Source organism: Microtus ochrogaster, chromosome 10 (genome assembly GCF_000317375.1).
Source record: "Microtus ochrogaster isolate Prairie Vole_2 chromosome 10, MicOch1.0, whole genome shotgun sequence".
Taxonomy (NCBI): domain Eukaryota; kingdom Metazoa; phylum Chordata; class Mammalia; order Rodentia; family Cricetidae; genus Microtus; species Microtus ochrogaster.
In genome coordinates, this window is record NC_022016.1 from 51258875 (window position 1) to 51274184 (window position 15310).

The 15310-nt window shown below is 51.1% G+C and overlaps 1 protein-coding gene across 1 annotated transcript; it reads left to right on the top strand.

The window, feature by feature from the left end:
* Window positions 1-2525: 2525 nt before the first annotated feature.
* On the top strand, window positions 2526-13238 carry Nudc (nuclear distribution C, dynein complex regulator). Its single transcript, XM_005353098.2, has 8 exons — window positions 2526-2716; window positions 4599-4676; window positions 9523-9726; window positions 9825-9890; window positions 11098-11412; window positions 12333-12416; window positions 12500-12618; window positions 12979-13238. Exons 1-8 carry the CDS (start codon window positions 2636-2638, stop codon window positions 13028-13030), a joined length of 999 nt encoding a protein of 332 aa, XP_005353155.1. The 5' UTR covers window positions 2526-2635; the 3' UTR covers window positions 13031-13238.
* The last annotated feature ends 2072 nt before the right edge of the window (window positions 13239-15310 follow it).

Sequence of the window (15310 nt, forward strand, 5' to 3'; positions counted from 1 at the left end):
GCTCTTCCAAAGGTCCTGAGTTCAATTCCCAGCAACCACATGGTGGCTCACAACCATCTATAATGGGGTCTGGTGCCTTCTTCTGGCCTGCAGGCATACACACAGAATATTGTATACATAATAAGTAAATAAATATTAAAAAAATTATCAGGATAATATCAGAGGCTAACTAATGGGAGTTGATTCTCTTCTTCCCCCATGTGGAATCTGGGGATCGAATTCACATCATTAGACTTGGCAACAAGTACCTTTACTTGCTGAACTAGCTCAGAGGTCCAAGGTCTGCATTTCATGGCCTTTGTCTAGTAGTGTATAAAGGATTGCTGTCATTATTTATACTGCCGAGCAGATGTTGTCAGCAGTTTGGTAATCAGAAGCGCGGTCTATGTGTCTAAGTCCTGGGGTCTACGTTCTTTTGATCTGTCATTTGTTCTCTGAATATGCTTTGGTTCTCTGCTACAACAAGGCACCAATCTTCCCAGGTCCTAGAATCATCCGGTACTCCAGTCTGATTCTGGTGTGGGAGTGTAGTTAATGGAGAGAGAGTACCTACCGTATCCAAGGCCCTGACTTCTATGCTGTACCCACGTAAGGGGACGGGGGTTAGAAAGACTAATGGAAACCACATTTCTCAGAGTGGGAGATGGACGGTGTCAACGCACAAACCCTGTTCTACTGGTTGGGAGCTGGTGATAATCACCCTTGTGTTTCTTTCTATCTACAGGTAGGAAATGAATGTAGGGAGTCGAAGAGATGGCTCACCAGTTACAGCACTTGATACTCTTGCAGAGGACCTGGGTTTAGTTCTCAGCATCCATGTGGCAGCTCACAACCAAGCATCAATAACTCTAGTCCCAGGGGATCCAACACCCTCTCTGGCCTCTGCAGGCACTGCACACATATGGTGCACAGCCAGCCACGCAGGCAAAACACATACACATAAAATAAACCTAAAAAAATTTTTAAATTGAATTATAATTTTTCTTTTTAAGCATCACAGAAACTGCTTCAACAGGGCTTCCCCTTGTTGGCTGTGGGGCTCAAAGAAGATGCAAAGCGCCTGCGCACTCAGGCATGTCCCAAAGGCTGGTAGTCACCACTGCTGCTGCTGTCCTCACTCTTTGGAAGAGGAAGCTGAGGAGGTGGAACCCCTCTGCCAGGCCGGAAGCTAGGTACCTCTCACTGTAGGGAGCTGTGTATTTCCTGTGCCCTGGGTGTGTTAAGATCATACCTTAAGAGGACAGGTGTCATTTCTGGAATCCTTGGAGGGGAGAGAAGGCTGTGGTTCGGATGGCTATAGATCAGAGGCTGACTGGAGCCATTTGTTCAGAGAAGTCCAGGGCTTTTCTGTCTTAGGGTTTCTTCCTTCCTTCTTCCTTCCTTCCTTCCTTCCTTCCTTCCTTCCTTCCTTCCTTCCTTCCTTTTTCTTTTCTTTTTTTTTCTCCCAAGACATGGTTTCTTTGTGTAACAGTCCTAGCTGTCCTAGAACTACTGAAACTTGCTCTATAGACCAGGCTGGCCTTGAACTCACAGAGATCCATTGGCCTCTGCCTCTCAAGTGCTGGGTTAAAGGCGTGCGCCACCACCACCACCACCCGGCCTCTGTGGGATCTTATGGAGGCATTTTCTCAATTAAGGCACCCTCTTTTCTGATGAGGGTAGCTAGTGTCAAGTTTACATAAAACTAACCAGTATAGGTTCTAACTGGGAGTTGACACAGACTGGTCCTCAGAGACCTGAGTCTGATAGGGGCGATAAACCCTGCTCTTTGGGAATGTTCTTCTGAGGTTCAACCCTCAGGAGTCACTTTTTCAAGAAGGGAGATACGACCGGGCTCTCAGGAAATGTTTGGTAACAATCTTCCAACAGTGTAGCACTACCAGGTTTACAAAGTAAAAAAATATATGCACGTGGGGCATCAGGTGATACACTCAGGCAATCTCAGCGCTTTGAGAAGAAGGTAGGTTGAGCAGGAGCACAAGTTCGTCCTTGCCTCCGGTACAGCATGCCCAACAACAGCAAAACAAAGCAAGCCCTCACCACTACTCTCACCACCAACACAAAGCAGTTTTCCAGACAGTAAGAGCATTAATCCAAGTGCCACCAGTTTCTAAGCCTGGGGCTCTATGCTAACTACAGTTCTGTGCGCTTTTCCAAAAGCCTGGTCCGGCATGATGGAGTAGGTTTGGTGAGTGATTTCTTCCTGGGTCTCAACTGCCTCTCGCAGGAAAAGACAACTGAAGATATTGCTCGACCAAAACTTCTATTAACTTCCAGCCCTTCCAAGATGTGAGCTCAGACCTTTCTAGAAATCTCCCAGGTATCTGGTGACCATAGCAACTCAAACCAAACTCTGCGGCCGCAAGCCTCGCCCATCACTTTAGGGTCGCGCCTGTTGATTTGCTCCGCCCGTTAGCCAATGACCGGTGAAGCGGGCTGTGTTCCGGGAGCTCAATGGCCAGCGATGGACGGGGAGGCGGGAGGAGAGCAGGGGAGGGTGGAGCCAGGCGGCCGGGACGATGCGTGTTTCCGGCTCCGCTGCGGAAGGCCAGCGAGGGGAACCGTTGGGCCCGACTCGAACCGTGCGGAGCGCGGGCATCGCCGAGCGCGAGTGCGGAGCTTGGAGCGCAGCGAGATGGGCGGGGAACAGGAGGAGGAGCGCTTCGACGGCATGCTGCTGGCCATGGCGCAGCAGCACGAGGGCGGCGTGCAGGAGGTAAGTGGCGTGGCCCGCGCCCCGGCCCTTGCCCGCCGCGGATCGCCGAGACCTCCCCCACCCCGGCCTCGCGGGTCCCCGAGGCCCCGCAGCTGGTCCCCTCGCCCCAGCTTCCGGTCCACCCACCCGGCGGGCGAAGTCTCACTCCCACGCTATCAGCGCCCTTACCTGGCCCCCAAGAGCAATCTCGTGATTCCAGAGTGACCCCAAAGCTCCCCGCATCCATTCTGGGCTCCACGCGTGCTTCTGCTTGCATTTTAGTGATTCCTCACTAGGACATCCCTCGACCGACGTGATTTCCATCTTAACCAGAAGTGAAGCCTACCTATCACACACATTGCGTGGGGTAGTGAGAACCGGGGCGAAAGTCAGCACGTGGCCTTTTTAAACTTGAATCGGGGAAGTGAACCGGAGACCTGTAGACGCCTCAGTTGCCTTCTACGGGGTTAAGCGTTCCGCATGGTCTAATCTCAGTTGCCCAGTCTGTGAGGTGAAAAGTGGGAATGCCAGTTCTTGGTTGTGGTTTTATGAGTCAGGGTCTAGCTGTGTATCCCTGGCTTGCCCAGAACTTGTTCGATAGACGAAGGTGACTTCCAATTCAGGGTCATCCTCCTGCCTCTGCCTTCTGAGTGCAGATGTGCGCCACCATGCGCGGCTCCTAGTTTTCTTGAATTTTAGGGAAGTAGTACTTTTAAAGTTTATAAGGCTTATTCATCAAGTGTTTGCCATTATCTTGTACAAGACACAGAAGACTGGACCCTGGAGATGCAGACACAGCCGGAGACCAGGCCTTGCCTTCATGGAGTTACTTACGTACAAAGAGAACTTCTTGCTTAAAAAAAAAAAAAAACAAATGTATTTGTCAGGTGTGCCTTTAATCCCAGCACTGGGGAGGCAGAGGCAGATGAATTGAATTTGAGACCAGCTAGGGCTATGTAGTAAGATCCTGTCTCAAAACCAACAGGGGTTAAAGAGATGGCTGAGTTATGAGCCTATACTGTTCTTCCAGAGGACCCGAGTTCAGTTCCCAGCATTCAGTGTCAGGCAGCTCATAACTCAATGGCCTGTCACATGAGCTTCAGGGGATTCCTGCTCTGGTCTTTGTGAGCTGGTCTTTCTGTGCCAGATGCTCCTATGGGCTCTTTTTTTTTTTTTTAAAGAGATTAACTTATTTTTACCTTATGTGTGTGAGTGTGTGCGTGCATGTGTGCATGTGCCCTGTGTGTTTCTGGTGCCATGGACACTAGCAGAGGGTGTTGGATCTGGAATTACCAATGATTATGAGCGACCATCTCAGTGCTGGGAACTTAATCCAGGTTGTTTTGCAAGAGCAGGAAGTGCTCTTCATGGTTCAGTCACCGTTTGAGTCCCGTCCTAACCCCTAACTAATCCTGAGTGCTGAATTAGCGGTGTCTAACACCACTGTCCTGCACATGTGTGTTTATATGTGTGTGTGGCGGTTGGATGACAACTCCCAGGAGCTGTTTCTTCTGTGGGTTCTGAGCGGTGGAGCCCAGGCTGTCAGGCTTACATGACAGGGCCCTAACCAGTGAGCCATCTCTAGGCCTCTTGATGGGCTTTACTGTCTAACCATGAAGGCTTGGTTCAGGCATTTCAAGTCCTGGATGTAGAGGAAGCATGTCTGACAGGTCCAGCCTCGCTGTGAAGAGGAATGTGTACGTACACACAAGAAATGAGTGTTTGTCCTTCACACTGAAGGTCCTGGCAGAAGGGGCTTTGGGGCTTGGTGGGGAGGCTGGCTGTCAGGGGAGAGGTTCAGAGGTAAAGCTCATGTTCAGATTCTCTCCTAAGCTAGAACATTGTCTGCAGCTGAGGACCCCATCCTGAGCCCCAGCTCTCAACCTCTCCCTCTGTCTTTCAGCTTGTGAACACCTTCTTCAGCTTTCTTCGACGCAAAACAGATTTTTTTATTGGAGGAGAAGAGGGGATGGCAGAGAAGGTGAGTGCTGGGGACCCTTTTCCTTCGGCTGGTCTAAGCTGGGGCAGAATGCCAGCAGAGGGGGGCTGGGGAGGGGAGTATCACCGAGGCCCCGCTTGGGTATTTTACATTCTTCAGAGTCCTGGGCTGAGCTATAGAAACACCATGGAGACCGTCTGCTATAGGCTTGCTTTCTGTCTGCGAATTCACCCCCCAGCCCCATAAGGTTTTTATCTGGCTGGGAGATGAGTGGACAGTCAGTCTCTCTGTCTCTCTCTCTCTGTCTCTGTCTCTCTCTCTCTCACACACACACACACACATACACACACAGACATGAATAGCCATGTAGAAACAGAGCGAATGGCAGGGTGTGAGGGTGTGGCACACACACACGAATAGCCATATAAAAGCAGAGGAGAGGCAGGGTGTGGTACCTCCGTGCCCTCTCTAGGCTTGCTTTCCTCCCGGGATCTTGATACTCAGCAGCTAGGAATGGTCCAGGCTCCATCACTTAGGGGATTGCATGTGTAAGCGCTTGTGACTGACTACTGAATCATTGGCTGTCGGCCACTTCAGTTCACAGGTTCTCCCCGCTGCCTTCTTCCACTGGGGAGGGGGTTTGTAAGATCCAGCCTCAGCTCTTGCTGCATCTTCCTAGCAACCAGCAGCCAGCCCTGAGCTGAGACAGGATTCTGACAGACATGGTTTCAATCTAACAGAAGATGCACCGTCTGTCTGGAAATACCAAGGACTTAGGAGCTTTGTGTCGGGAACCTGGTCAAAGACTTGGTTTCTTGCTGTCGCTCATGTCTCCCTTGTCGGTGTAGTGTGTCTTTACTCTCTAGATGGTTTTTCTGCCCTAGAACTCATTGTGCTTAGACAGGAAGGATGAAATGGTGGGTGTTCTCTCCGGCACCTTCAGCGGTTGGCCATGCTTGCGCCTACTGTTCAGTGCTGTTCTACCATCTTTCCTGTGTCTGTGGAAGCTTCCGTCACTGTCCACTCCTGCAGGTGTTTCCAAGGTGGCCTGTGAGGTGGGTTTTTGGTCTACTGTTAGAACTCAAGGATTTGCCGGGCGCTGGTGGCACACACCTTTAATCCCAGCACTAGCAGAAGCAGGTGGATCTCTGTTAGTTCGAGGCCAGCCTGGTCTACAGCGTGGGTTCCAGGATAGCCAGAGATACACAGAGAAACTCTGTCTCCAACCCCCCCCCCCCAAAAAAAAAAAACCAAAAAACAAAAGCAAATTCATGGGCTTGGGTAAACATGTTCCAGGGTTGTTACCAAGTCAAATCATGAGGGAAATCTGTGTCAAAGGACACAGGCCAGTTTGGCTTTTTTGGGGGGGAGGGGGAGGAAGAAAGGGTTTCTCTGCATAGCTTTGGAGCCTGTCCTGAAACTCACTGTGTAGACCAGACTGCCTCCTGAGTGCTGGGATTAAAGGAGTGCGCCACCATTCCCGGCCCAGTTTGACTTTTGATACTAGCGTGAGATTCCATCTAGTCCCCATGTGAACTGCTATCAGCTTCCATCTTGGGAGTTTGTCATGCTATTGTCACTGTGCTCCCAGATCCCTCTACTTGCTTAGGTGACTGCCTCCTTCTTTTTGTTTGTCCTTGGCTGTCCAGTCTTTGTCTTTTAAGTACTTGTGTGTGGGACTGGGGACTAACCCTTAGGCTAGGCGCCATGCTAGGTGAGGTGTATATCTGCCTTCACCCCTAGTTCCAGTCTTGATATGGAGAGCACAGTAGCCTCAAACATGACCTTCCCTCTTCTGCTTCTGGAATGTGGGACCACAGGAGTGCAGCCACCACACCTGGTCATGTCACGGATTCTTCAGAAAAATTCTGCAAATTCTGTAAATGTTTGAACAGATGTGCTTCCCAGTTAGCAGTTTAGTGAACGGTGTTGTGTAAAATTACTCTGTGTTCAGGAAGGTGGTTGAGGTATTTGGGATGCTGCAGAGCGCTCAGGCAGCTTCAGAGGGCATGAGGCCCAGCCCTCCTGATTCCCCTCAAGTGAGGAAGGAGCTGATGGCAAAGTTAGTGCTGTTCAGGGGCCTTGTTCTTCAGAAGACAGGGATCTTGACTTGGTGAGAAACAGAGAATGTGGCTTGAAACCCTCCACAGGGCTAATCGTGGGCGGAACAAGGCTGCCCCAAGTAAAGGGAGCAGCAACGGCGGGTGCAGAGCTGTAGAAGTTACTGCATGCCTGCACACTTGCTCGCGCTCTGCAGGCCAGATGAAAGGACCTGGGCAGAGGCCGAGGGTCATGGCTGCAAGCTGGGGAGCAGTGGGCATTCTGTGGGCATTCCGCTGCTGCTGGAGCTCATGGAGGGAGACAGCTCCGCCTAGGCAGCCAGCGTCTTAAGACTGGTACTAAGTGGGTCTTTATAGGTGATGCTTTGCTCTGACCTTGGGCACTGTTGTCACTCAAAACGAGGAGCTCCCAAGGAGGAAAAGGATGCCAAGGGTGCTGGTTTGTGGGGTGGGTCAGTGTAACAAGCTTTCTTGTTGACTGTCTTTGGATTGCCAGTCCCCAAGTGACATGGAGAGTTAATTACGAAAGCTTGGTCTTAGCTTAGGCTTTTTCCCACTTTGCTCTTAAATTACTTTGTCTGTATTAATCTACATTCTGTCATGTGACTCAGTTACCTGTGCCATATGTCCTTCTTGTTCAGCGTCTCCCTGGTGTCTCCCCGCCTCTCTTCTTCCCAGTTTTCTTTCTTTTTTTTTTTTTAATATTTATTTATTATTTATTATGTATACAATAGTCTGTGTGTATGCCGAAGGCCAGAAGAGGGCACCAGATCTCATTACAGATGGTTGTGAGCCACCATGTGGTTGCTGGGAATTGAACTTAGGACCTTTGGAAGAGCAGACAATGCTCTTAACCACTGAGCCATCTCTCCAGCCCCTTCCCAGTTTTCTTTCTCCCCAGAAACCCTGTCTGTTCTCTCCTGCCTAGCTATTGGCCATTCAGCTCTTTATTAAACCAGTCACAGTGACGCATCTTTACAGTGTAAAAATACCCTCAACAGTAAGGGTGGAGATAAGCCAGGGCAGTTGTGCTTGTCCCTTAGGTGAGGGCCTGCTGACGTGGCCTCTTCCACCCCAGCTCCAGGTGTCTCCTCACTGAGACCTCTCGGTCTTCCCCTGGGGCCCGAGAGGCCGCTTGGAAGTTGAAAAAGGAAAGGGGTCAAGGATGCCTCTCCAACCCAGTCTGGGAAGGGAGAAAGATGGGGGTAGGTGGGCCTGAAAGAATCAACAGGACTCCTCTGAGCATCCCTGAGCAGAGGCGTACCTCTGTTGTCCACTGCTTGAATGTGTTATGAGACTCTTGAGTCTTCGGGTTGGGTGTAAGTCTGCCCTGCCACCCTGTCAGCTCTATCAGAAAAACACCTGTGAGTGCTGGAGAGATGGCTCAGGAGAAGAGCACTGGCTGCACTTCCCGAGGTCCTGAGTTCAATTCCCAGCAACCAGTGGCTCACAACCATCTGAATGAGATCTGGTGCCCTCTTCTAGCCTACAGGGCAGGGATATATGCAGGCAGAGCACTGTTTACATAATAAATAAACAAGTAAGTAAGTAAATAAATGAATCTTTAAAAGAAGACCTCACTTTCTCACCTGCCAGCCTGTGACTCCCAACCAGGTGTCAGTGACTGAAGCTTGACCTGTGACCTCCACAGCCTCTGCCTAGAGGCCTTTTCTAGCGTGTCTTTTGGTGGGAGGGGCCTGGAAAGAAAGGTCAGGGGCTGATGTGGTTGGCCTTTGCCTGGTGGCTCCCCACTGCCCTTTTTAACCTCTCATGGCGAGAAAGGAATAGGAAAGTGGATTGTGACATGATTTATGGGGCTGGAAGAGGGGGAGGCCCCTGTTCCTGCCCCTCCTTGATCAGTGATCGTCAAATGGCTTGAGTTCAAGGTCCCCCTGATTAGAAACTGGGGACAAGGCCCCGTGCTGGAACAGCCTCTGCTGTAGTTGCTCCATGACCTGTTTCCACAGTGGCGCGGCCTCTGCGCCTCATTGCTCTTGCTTCCATCTCAAACTTGCTGACGCGTTGGTGAAGCTACTCAGGGCGGCATGGGGCTGGGGGTCACAGATAAATGAGAGTCTGGGAGCATTTGACAGGACTTTGGGTGTGGGAGGCTGCACCCTCCCTCCATCTTAGGCGTGGAGGTGCTTGGCAGATGGTTAATTGAGCTCTGATCACGAGGTGGCTGCTCTGGGGGACCTCAGGTATGCACTTTGTATCGAATGTGGGTGAGCACAGAAAATTGCATTTTCTAAGGGTCTGTTCAGAGCCTGTTAGGTACACTCAAGAGACATTTGAGCTGGTTCTGGAGGCTGCCCGGTGAGACAGAGACCTCATTCTAGGCGAGAGCTGCAGCTGCTGAGGCTGCCTTTAGAGAGAGATGGGGATGGCTCAGGGTCATAGTTCAGATCTGTGACAGGTGCCATGGGGGTAAGCCCTGGGTGGCAGACATCTAGATGGTTCTGGGGTTGAAGCATCATGGGAGGCCCCCTCAGTGAACGTGAAACAACTTGAAATCAGAAGCTGCCTGTTTAGGAAGGGAAATAGTCTCTTCCCTTTGGGGAGTGCTGCCTTCTGGGGTTGTATGCCTAAGATGGATATAGGCAGGAAGAGAGACGGAACAGGAAGTGTAGACCTGTGTGCTAGGGGAGGCTTCCTAAGGGGGCTGAGCGTGAGTTCTGCTTGCAACAGAAACAGCTACCAGCACCGTCCTCACCGGTGCACAGTTGCGTGCGTACCTGGCAGCACTTGCAAGGTAGAGGCAGGCAGGGGCTTTGTCCCTGGACCTTAGGACACTGCCGTCTGCTCTGATGTTTCACTGCCCTCCCTAGCTCATCACACAGACATTTAACCACCACAACCAGCTGGCACAGAAGGCCCGGAGAGAGAAGCGAGCTCGGCAGGAGACTGAGCGTCTGGAGAAGGCAGAGCGGGCAGCCAGGCTGGCCAAGGAGGCCAAGGCAGAGACCCTGGGGCCGCAGATCAAGGAGCTGACTGACGAGGAAGCGGAGAGACTGCAGCTGGAGATTGACCAGGTGAGATGGGCCTCCGCCTCTGCCCTATCCCTGAGTATATCGGCCCTGGGAAGTAGGGCTCTGTCCCACCTGTGTGCCCTGTGTGCCCTTTGCTGCAGAAAAAGGATGCCCAGAATCATGAGGTCCAGCTCAAGAATGGCAGCCTTGACTCACCAGGGAAGCAGGTAAGATAGATTAGCAGGGGCCTGGGCATCACCTTCCTCCCTTGGACAGAATTCCCTCGTCTCCATCCCCTGCCCTCAGCCTTCGCACCCCAAAGACATGGAAAACCTAGAACAGAGCCGGTGTGGCGGCTCACACCAGTAATCTCAGCATTACTGAGGGGGGGGCTGAGGCAGAAAAAATGATATTAATTTGGGCTATATAGTGAGAACCTATCTCAAAAGAAATTAAAATAATATTTTTTTCAACCCAGGCATAGTGACACAAATCTTTAATCTCAGCACTCAAGAGACAGGGCAGCCAGGGTTATGTAGAAAGACATTGTCTATAATGATGATGATGATGATGATCTTTTTGTTAAATGGCTTTAAGACTGGGACAATATACCAGGCAGTGTTGGTGCATGCTTTTAATCCCGGCAGGGAGGAAGCAGCAGGCGGATCTCTGTGAGTTCGAGGCCAGCCTGGTCTACAGAGTGAGTTCCAGGATAGCCAGGGCTACACTGAGAAATCCTGTCTTGAAAAATAAAAAAATAAAATTTAAAAAAAAAGAAAGAAAAATCAAAAAGAAAAGACTGGGACAAGAACACCCACAAGCGGGCTGAGAAGATGGCTCAGTGGTTAGGGATACTTGTTGCTTGTGCAGGGTCCCAGGTTTGGTTCTCCGCACCCACACGGTGTCTCACAACCATCTCTGGCTTCAGTTAGATGCCCTCTTCTGTACTCTGGGCACCAGGCGTGCACATGGTGCACACACATACATGCAAACAAAACACTCATACACATGCTCACAAGTCAGAGGGCACCATGAAGGGTGGGCTGAGGGTCAGTGGACTCCACCGTATCCTTTGTCACACAACACACTTTGAGCCCTTCTGGCAGAGATCAGAACCTGTTCTTACCTTCGGTTCTCAGTGGCCCGGAGTGTGTAGGTCTGCTATGCTTAGGTCTGCTGTCTGTTTTTTGTTTTTTGAGACAAGGTTTCTTCATAACTTGGAACTAGCTCTTGGAGACCAGGTTGGCCTTGAACTCACAGAAATTCATCTGCCACTGCCTCCGCCTCCCAAGTGCTGAGATTAAAGCTGTGTGTCACCACCACCTGGTGTAGGTCTGCTGTCTTGTGACTGTTTTGTCCAGTGGCAGTTCTGGGCCTGACTTGGTGGAAGTCTGGTCTGTCAGGTAAGTCACTGAACACTCTGACTGTGAGCAGGATGCTGACGAGGAGGACGAGGAGGAAGATGAGAAGGACAAAGGGAAGCTGAAGCCCAACCTAGGCAATGGTGCTGACCTGCCCAACTACCGCTGGACCCAGACCCTGTCGGAATTAGATCTGGCAGTGCCCTTCCGGGTCAGCTTCCGGCTGAAGGGGAAGGACGTGGTGGTGGACATTCAGCGGCGACACCTCCGGGTGGGCCTCAAAGGACAGCCGCCGATCATTGATGGGGAACTGTACAATGAAGTAAAAGTGGAGGAGAGCTCATGGCTCATTGAGGATGGCAAAGTGGTGACCGTGCACCTGGAGAAGGTAGGGGAGGCCCAGCCTAGCCTGGGTGCCGACTGCGGGGAGGAGCCTGCTGACTGGGGAGGGACCAGCCGACTCCCTAAGGCTCCCATAGGTCCTTGGGCCTATTCCTCACTCTGCCCTTGTTTCGTAGTCAGGAAACAGCATCAGTTCAGTTGTGTTCCTGGCTTGGCGCAGGGTGGGCAATCTTGTATGCTGAGCTCGTTCCCATCATCCTTGCACATGGGTTCAGTTCCATACATGCTTGCGCACCTACTGTGTGCAGTCTTGTTTGCTAAGTTCTTTGTTCCCACATGCTTGCACATGGGTTCAGTTCCATACATGCTTGCGCACCTACTGTGTGCCGGGCACTGTTCTAAGGATGGAGAACAGTGAACAAACAGAAGGATTTGCCCTCATAAAGTCCATATTGTCTTCTATACTGCCTTCCTACAGGTAGGGATTTGCTGGGGTAAATAAAGGTGGTGTCTGAAAAGGGCCGAGAGTCCAAGGACAGCTTTCCCTGGCACAGACGGTGGCTTGGCTGCCGCTCACTCACCTCTGTGCCCTTGTTCTTGGTTTTCTTCCCAGCCAGGATCTCCCTTTTTGTTTGCTTTTTTTTGTCTTCTTTCTTGTTTACTGCTGATGCCTTAATGCCTAGTCCACCTGTTACTCTAGCCTCTCTCCTCCACGCTGAGTGCCCACTGCATGTTTCCTTTCCTGATGGGTTGATTGGTAACTGTTGGCCTCTGTGTATCTATCTTCCCTGGCTGCTGGGTGGACAGAGGTCTGGTTCTTCTGTATCTCAGGCCCCAGCACAGACCTGCGTGGGGCTTGGATACAAGATGTGGATGGGAGAGAGTTTAGTTCTAAAAGGGTTGAGGTGTAATTCCTAGGTCAGAGCTTTCCTTCTTTCTCCATGGCTATCTTCCCCCTCCTCTCAGATCAATAAGATGGAATGGTGGAACCGCTTGGTTACCAGTGACCCCGAAATCAATACCAAGAAGATTAACCCTGAGAACTCCAAGGTGAGTCCTGGTTGGCTTGAGCTTTTCTGGAATTGAGGGGTAGGTGCTCCAGTGCTTCGTTCACGCTCTACCTGCCTCTCTAGCTGTCGGACCTGGACAGTGAGACTCGCAGCATGGTGGAGAAGATGATGTATGACCAAAGGCAGAAGTCCATGGGCTTGCCCACCTCCGATGAGCAGAAGAAACAGGAAATCCTCAAGAAGTAAGCAACTCGGGGATTGCCCTGGGGACTTAGGCCACTGAATGGGATTCTAGGCTGCCCTGCCCCCTTCCAGCACGAACCAGCCAAGTTCATGGTTCTGTGGCCTTGGCTTAGTTAACCTGACCACTTGCCAGGGTCATCTCCAGGACAAGGCTACCTTAAGAGTAGGAAGCAATCGGTAAGAGGCGGTTATTGCCACCTACTGGAAATTGCTGCCACTTGCCACTTCCAGCCTCCAGGGTTGACATGGCCTTCAGCCCAGGCCCACTCCAGGTCAGGGTTCTGAGGTTAGGCCCAGTGTCAGGACCTGGCTAGGTTGAGATGGACCGCTCACTCCACTCTTACACTTCTCTTTCCCAGGTTCATGGATCAGCACCCAGAGATGGATTTCTCCAAAGCCAAATTCAACTAGCTCCCGTGTTTGCCTTCCTCAACTCTTGGGACTGAGCCCTTAAACTTCCTTTCCCACCATTTCCTGGGACCTGGGAACCTTAGGGCTGGGGCAGGCATGGGACTTCCCAGGCATGTGAGCTCCAAGGCTCCGCCGGAGATGGGCTGGGTGTTGGGGGTCTCCTCCTCCCCATTTGGCCTGTTACACATTAAAACTATTTACCCTGTTCCATCTGTGTCCTCCCTTTAGCCCCTCCCTGTTGCTGCAGGGACCTGGGGTTTTGGCTTCTAGCCTAGATTCTGTTGTGTGGAATTCTACCTACTAGGGCAGGCTCTTCACTCTGGATCTCAGCTCCTCCATGACTTAGGGGGGATGGCGACACAGGCTTTATTTAGAGACAGGGTTTCTCTGTATCCTGGGCCATCCTGGAACTTACTTTGTAGACCTCGAACTCAGGTCTCCCTGCCTCCCCATGTGATTCAAGGTGTGTGCCATCCCCACCACGTGGCCGCTTTAGTTTTTATTGTATGTGTACACGTGCTACAGCACATGTATGAAGTTCCGAGGGTAACTTGTGGGTCAGCTCGCTCCATGTTTATGTGGAACTTGGATTGTCCAGTTTGTCTTTCCACTCTGAGCCACCTCACCTGCCACATGTGTGGCTCTGAGCAGAAGCTACAGCTTCCCAAAGGGACCCATGATCCAACAAGGTGTAACAGCAGCTGTGTATTACCAGGAGACCAGTCCCAGAGTTGAATATTTAGACTAGACCGTGCCAAGACAGAAGAGTAATAAAACTGGGGTGACTTTGCGTAGGTGTGGGAGCTGGGAAGACAGGGTACAGTCCAGGGAAGCCCCACTGTTTGTCTCTGACCTGTTCTCTCAGAGCCAGCACCTATGCATGAAGGGCCCAGGAGGCACTTCTGCTCACATCTGGCCCTGGAGCCTCTGCTTCCACTGGAGGGTAGGGGTCGTTGAGTGTTAGGGCTGTGCAGGGTAAAGTAAGTACCCAGCTGTTTCGATAAACCCTTTTCTGAGAATGCAAAGCTTCACAAAGCTGATGGGGAATTGGTTTCTGGGCCAAGACTAGTGTTTAGGGACCATTAACACTCTGACTCTGCTTTCCCGTTCTGTAATCTTTTCCTTAAAAAAATTTTTAGATTAATGTGAACCAATGTTTTCCTATATGTATATGTACCATCTACATGCTTGGTGCCCACAGCAGTCAGAAAAGGGCATTGTTTACCTTGAACTGGGGTTAGGGATGGTTGTGAGCCATTGTATGGGTACTATACCCCTTTTTTGAGGCTGAGTCTTGGTGTGTATCACTGGTTAGCTTTGAACTCAGCGATCCTCTTGTTGGTTTCCTAGGTAGGATTACATGTGAACACCCCCTTTTCCTCTTGCAGCATTGGAGATCAAAGCCAGGATCCCAGATATGCTAGTCAACACCAAGTTGCACCCCTACTTGGTCATTCTATTCATGCCTTGGTCTGTATAACACAGCAGCTCCCAAGAAAAGGGCCAGTTCAGTTGCTATAGTTATACCTAGGGCCTGTAGTCACAGCCCCAGGGGTCAGCTGTTGTCCCCTGGGAAACTAGAGAAATGATAGTTTTACCACTTTCCAAAGGGTGTCCCAAACATTAAACAATGTAAAGAAGGAAGAAGCTGGATAAGAATGGCCCCTTTTGCTAGCTTGTGGTTACTGGGCTAGGCGGTCAGCCCAGAGCTTGCTGAAACTTTAGGTGGGGCCTTCCTTACTTTGTTGTAACAGGTTGAAGAGCTGCCCTGGCTAATCTAATGGACCCTGTACTTATAGCCCTTCTGCCTCATCCTCCAGTAGCTGTGACTCTAGGTCTATACTAGGTCCAGCACCTGGAAAGAGCAGCTAAGGGCCCTGCATGGTGACCACACGAGGGGAGCTTGCTTTTGCCTCAGCCGCCGAGTATGGTGCCCATTGCTAGCTACAAGCTACAAGGATGTCTTTGGACACCAGGCTCTCTCAGGTTGCCAGCAAGAGCAGGATAAGGTGAAAATCAGTGCTGTATTAACACCAGGGAAAGGTGAGGGGTTCCTGATAAGTGATGAGGGGCTTAATACCGAGGGTGGCCAGACCATGGAGGAGTGGCAGTCCAGACAAAGCTGCCCTAGATTGTTCTTTATCTTTTAGAAGCGAAGCTAGTCTGTCTTGCTCCTACCTTGCCTTTCTACTCCACAATGCTGAACAGCAATGGGGGCAAATGGCACAGGGAGAACCATGTAACTGATGAGCCGGCCGGTGTACTTGCAACTATGGTCAT